Source organism: Neopelma chrysocephalum, unplaced genomic scaffold (genome assembly GCF_003984885.1).
Source record: "Neopelma chrysocephalum unplaced genomic scaffold, ASM398488v2 Primary Assembly neopelma1_140, whole genome shotgun sequence".
In the NCBI taxonomy this organism is placed as follows: domain Eukaryota; kingdom Metazoa; phylum Chordata; class Aves; order Passeriformes; family Pipridae; genus Neopelma; species Neopelma chrysocephalum.
In genome coordinates, this window is record NW_020897802.1 from 1 (window position 1) to 5665 (window position 5665).

Sequence of the window (5665 nt, forward strand, 5' to 3'; positions counted from 1 at the left end):
TGAAGAGCACCAAACAAAATGACAAGAAACATGATCTTGAAGAAGGTCCTAAAGATGTAGCTTTTTGCTGCAGCCAGGACAACAACTCCTAATATAGTAGAAACTGCACCTTGTAATACTGGGTAACCGAGCAGGGACAGCGCTTCGATTGCCCTTTTATTGGCTGATGACTCTCCACTCGTAACAAAGGCATAGGAAATATGAGCAGAAAAATCTACTGAAAACCCTATACAAATGACCAGGTTGATCATGGATATGGAATCGAGATTGACGTTCCAGAACGACATGAAACCTGCAACACCAACTATAACAGAAGCTATTGCAAAAGTCACCCACAGGCAGCACAACGGGTTGGGAATGAGCAGAAGGGAGACAACGAGCATTGCCCCGGCAGCAACGACAACGTTCTGAATGGTGTTCTGCACTATTACCAGGTACTGGTCGTAGTAGATGAATGCCGGGTGATACACCTTCAGTGGAATACTGCACTGCCTGGCTGTCTCTCTTAACTGATTGAGAAGATTCTTCTCATCAACGGCTGAGGTCACGTTCACTGTCTGGATGAAGAAACGTGAAGCTTCTATTTCATCCCGAGTATTGTTTATGTCCCACGCAAAACTGGAACGAATGCTGAACAGTACAGGTAAGTTATTAAAGAATTGAGTCTTACTGTTTATATTTATCAAACCGCTTTCGGCGAGTACTGTGTATACTCTTAGCCAGGACTCTGAGAGGTTCTCATCAACGTAGGAAATGTTCTCCAAATTCTGTGCACAGCTCTCAATGCCACGACGAACCGTCTCATTCCAGTAATCTACCCTTTCAGTAATGACAACCATGACCCTGGGTCCATACGTCGAGAAGTATTTCTCATCATCATCATAGTATGGAACAACATAAGAATCATCGTTAGCCAGATTTCGAAGATCAATGCCTTCCCTGATCTGAGTACACCCATAAACACTGCCACCCAAATATGCTCCGTACAGCAACACCACAAGTAGCTTGATCCATTTATTTGTAAAAAAAGGCCCGTAATACTCTTTAAAGAATATGCTCATTGGATGTTCCCCTTCTGGCTCAGAGGACTGCCTGGAACAGCTGCCGATACAGCAAGCGTTGTACAAGCAGGAGTTCTCAGCCTGATCTTTATCTACCTCCACACGCATACAAGTCAGCCAGTGTCGGTTTCCTTGCTCCCTTTTATGATTTAATACAAGAACTGCCCCAAAGAAGGTCATGGTATATACATAGCAGAAGACAAAAGCGGTGCCTGTATAGAGGCAAAAAGCTCTCACAGATGGAAAAGCAGTCCAGGTGCCAATGAAGAAGGCCAAAACATCCGTGAGAGTGGTGATGGTCACAGAAAGTGCTGCCTCTGAGTAAGTTTCAACCAGTAGAGATTTAACATTGGATTTCTCTTTTTTCCTTGAACTTTGTTCCCAGGAAGCGATCATGATGAACATGTCATCAACGCCAACCCCTGCAAGAGGAAAAAGGTTAACTCTGCATTGCAAATGGCAGCTTCCACTAACACTCAACAAAACTACAACATTAATCACATCTAAGTCTGCACAAAATTTTGAAAAAGAAAGTTGGGCTATTAATATTGCTTTAGTGGTGATGCAAGTTACAAGAGAATCAGGAAAACAGATCCTGTGTGTGTAGCTAAATGTAGTACCTTTCAGAAACTCTTGGTGATCTGATGGGTTGTTGATCCCTCACCCTACTCTGCTGAAGGTCTGTGCACACCTACTCCATCTCTGAAAAGTGTCTTGTATCTGCTGTCCACATGTCTACTGATGTAGACAACACACATTCCAAAGCATCATGTATTCTGAAGCTAAGCTATCCTTACCACTGGAAGTGTCCTCCATTATCTCTGGAATCTCCTTCATCACTGCAGCAACTTAGACCAATAATTTCTTGCTCTGCCATCAGCACAAAGGGAGAACAGTTGCGATCCCAGTTTTCCAGTGGCTCACTTTTTTATGCTCTTTGCCCTCCACTTCTCTCCAGTTTATCTTTCAGCACTTATTCATGATTTATTATTCATTTATCTTCACATTTATACTGATGCACTCACAAATATTTCCCACCAGAATCCTCCTAAACTCTGCCAGAAAGACTGGATCCTGGGCTTGAAGGTTTGCTACAGATACCAGAATAAGTGAGCTGAAGTTCAAAAAGGAAGAGCCAATGTGCCTCTCTCAGCTCTGCCAACTCTCAAGATTTTAATCACACACCTTCCAATATGTTGCCAATGTTGTCAAGGGCTCTTCTATTCCCCAAAAATTAACCACACGAAAAGGGAAAGCAAGACTGAGTTGAGTAGAGGAGTGAGCACAAATGATTTAGCCAAGCGTAAGAGAATAGATGAAACCCCTCCCTGCTGCCTGAACAGGCAGTTGCCAGTAGACAACCAAAGATGAAGTAAGCAGCACGTCAAAAGGTACTAGTGGATGACAGTGAGCCATGCTGCTTCCAGAAAGCAGGCAAGTACAGCAAATCATCTGATGTACTGAGGAGTTGTTTGCTTTATTGCAAGGAAGACAAAAGTCTGCATGTTATTTCTGAAGATCTGAAGGGCTTAAGCCCAGGCATACAAAAGGGTCTTTCTGACCCTATTCAGAGCCGCTGCAATTGATGAGCAAACAAAAACAAATATAAAATGCATTGGAATTCTGCAGGAAACAAAGAAATGATGCGTGCCCTAAGGAGCATTTGCATTAGACAGCTAAGATGATGCACAGCCTCTATCAACCTGGAAATTCCACGAGCTTTCCTCAGCATGAGATCAAGTCCAAGAAAACTTCGCATGAATTTATCCCATAGGACAGCAGATAAGGATTTTAAAAGAAGTAATTTATTTGTAGCAACATTATCGAAGGGCATTTACAAAGTTCAGCACTGCCTGTCAAGCAGTCTGTGCAGCAGTGATGCGATGATATCAACTTCCTTGGGTTTTTGTGGGGAGCTGCTTGCACAAATGGTGCATCACTTCAGTTGTGCAGCTGAATGAGACTGGTTAGCACGCAGCCATTATACTGCAGAGGATTAATCATCATGGCTACAGGGACACTAGAACAGTGCCAGAAGTATAACCTTACCACTCTCTCATTTATAGTTTTCACACCATAGCAGTGGAACATAGCAGGCATTGTTTTCTGGGAAACGCTGCCCTTGCTCCAGAACACAGTTGAGCTGAGCTGAGGGGCTCACCTGCCTGTAGGAGCTCTAAGGAGGCTGCACCTCCAGGTATCTGCTCCCCTCACTGCAGCACAGAATGTTGTATGATCTGATGCTCACACCATGAAAGACTGACACCATTAGGTTGTTTTAACTTTGCTTTAGTCTTTGTATCTGATTCAGACTCACTTTTCTACTTACCCAGAATCAGGAATGGTGCGTTTGCTACAGTGACCACAAACGGCGCTCCACAGAAGAGCAGCAATCCAAAGCTGCTTAATACAGCTAAGCCGGCAGAAACCACTCCACAGCAGGCAAGCCAGGTATTACTTCTTATACAGCTCAGTCTGAAAATATTTCAAGGCATATCTTCATTACGTGTCAAATATTTCACCAAGGTGTTTGGCATGACAAGTGCACAGGTACCAATGATATCCTGTCTGAAGAGAACTCCTTACAGAAGTTGCTAGGAGGGCTCCCAGGTGTCAGCATTGGAGAAGGTTAATTTCTCTAGGAAGTGTTATACGCATTATTACCACTGGCCAGCAACATTCAGAAGAGTAAAGATGTGTACTGATCTTTGCATCAATAACAACAGAGTTGTAAAATGAAGATACATTAGTTCTATCAGTGAGGCTAGACTTAGGGTGACCCAAAAAAAAATGAATTTTTAGAATCTCTTTGCTTTTACGTGGGTTCTTGGTGTATCACATTAGTGTAATACAGAAGCACCTCCCAGGCAGTAAGTGCCACACAGAGAAACTTTCTCAGCAGGCAGATTGGCTACCAGCTTTTTGCTAAGACACCCCTGAGGGTTGGCTCAAGGATTCCCCCAGAAATGTTCTAATGGGCATGATGCTTGATGCAAGTGCTAAATCAGGTAGCCCACCCTGCAAGCAGAACATTTTTTCTCAATACAGTACACAAACACTGCTGTACAGCTCACCTTCCAACACCACAAAGGGCAGGTTAAGTTCTCTGTGGACAGCAGACAAGGCTCTTACTCTACTATCAAGCAGAACACCTAGAGCTGTACCCAGATTTGCAGTAATCTTTGAGGCTAGTGCTCATCCACCTGAACCTTAACTAAGCTCTGAATGCTTGTTCAGGTATTCATCTGCTACTTATCATGAACCCCATCTAAGCAGTTGGGAAACGTGCACAGGTAGACAAGAAAGAGCAAAGAAATACATTTTGCCTGTTATGAAATGTCACAGTCTGCAGCTTCAAGAACGCTTTCACTCGACCAGAAGCAGAAACCAGAGCAGAAACCAACAGAGGCAGGTAAAGAAGAGCAGAAGTCACTGCTCATTGAGCCATAGCTTAGAAGGCATTTTACCTTAAGCAAGAGACGACTGCAAAGTTTATTGTCAAAAAATATGTTATGGAGAAGAGCGGGATCACGCTCTTGGTATTTCCTTCAAACTCCTGTTGTCTGGACAGCGACGTAAAATAAGTCACCTGCCATTAAAAGAACAAGGAAAGAAACTATGAAACACTTTTTTTTCTTTTTGGTCTTTGTACACACGCACAGGCAAGGCTAAACATCACGTTGGCACTACAGCATTGCCGTGGCCCTCGCAAGCCGCAGGCCACCCGCCTTCTCCCCGCACCGTCTCCTCTCCTTTCCACGACGGGGCTGCCCGCACATTTCGGGGCTCGGCGGCTCCGCACGGCCGTACCCGCCCCTGCGTTACCTGAATGGAGCTGAGGTCCAACTCCCTCAGCTTCGACGAGATGTTCCGCAGGAAGCTGTGCAGCCACTGCCGGCTGTCCTCCGCCTCGGGGCCGTCCTCCCGCAGGTAATACACCAGCTTCAGGGCCTGCGCCGACAGCAGCCGCCCGCCGTCCGTGGCCACGCCGCCCAGCGCGGCCCCCAGGAAGACGCTGCCGTTGACGGGGAACTGGAGGCTCCCCGGGGCGGGCGGTCGCTCATCGCCCCTCCACGACAGCAGCGGGTTGGGGCTGGCGCAGCTGCCGTCGCTGCGGGCGCAGAGCCGCTCGTAGTCGGGGTCGCGCACGGACTTGTCCAGCCGCAGCACCTCTTCCCACGCCGTCGGGTCCAGCACCGAGGTGCCGCTGGTCGCCACGGCGATGAGGGCGGCGTAGGCGCCCTCGGTGGGAAGGCGCGGGGCGGAGAAGCGCTGCGAGTCGTTGGTGGGGAAGTGCCGCCGCACCACGTCGCGCTCGGCCTTGGCGGGCCCCCCCGTCGGCGTGAACTGCCCCTCGATGTCGTTCGCCTGCCGCTGCGGCAGGAAGAGGAAGCCGGCGCCCAGCCCGCCCGACAGCAGCAGCGGTACCAGCACGAAGGGCCAGGGGCAGGCGGCCACGCCGCTCGCCAGCCCTTCGAAGAGCCGCCGCAGCGGCCGCTCCAGGCAGTTGGTGTTGCGGCAGGAGCAGCGCTCCGCGGGGTCCCGCGGCCCCGCCATGGGCGAGGCGGGGGCACGGGCTGCCGGCGGCAGCTCCTCGCCGCGGG

At 48.3% G+C, this 5665-nt stretch overlaps 1 protein-coding gene across 1 annotated transcript; it reads right to left on the minus strand.

Moving 5' to 3' along the window:
- Positions 1–4: 4 nt before the first annotated feature.
- Positions 5–5659, minus strand: PTCHD3 (patched domain containing 3; the record flags this gene model as incomplete). Its single annotated transcript, XM_027699754.1, has 4 exons — positions 4887–5659; positions 4529–4650; positions 3391–3536; positions 5–1483 (listed from the first exon to the last, which is right to left on the minus strand). Coding segments are annotated over exons 1-4 (2479 nt in total), but the record flags the coding sequence as incomplete, so codon positions are not given.
- Between the last annotated feature and the right edge of the window lie 6 nt (positions 5660–5665).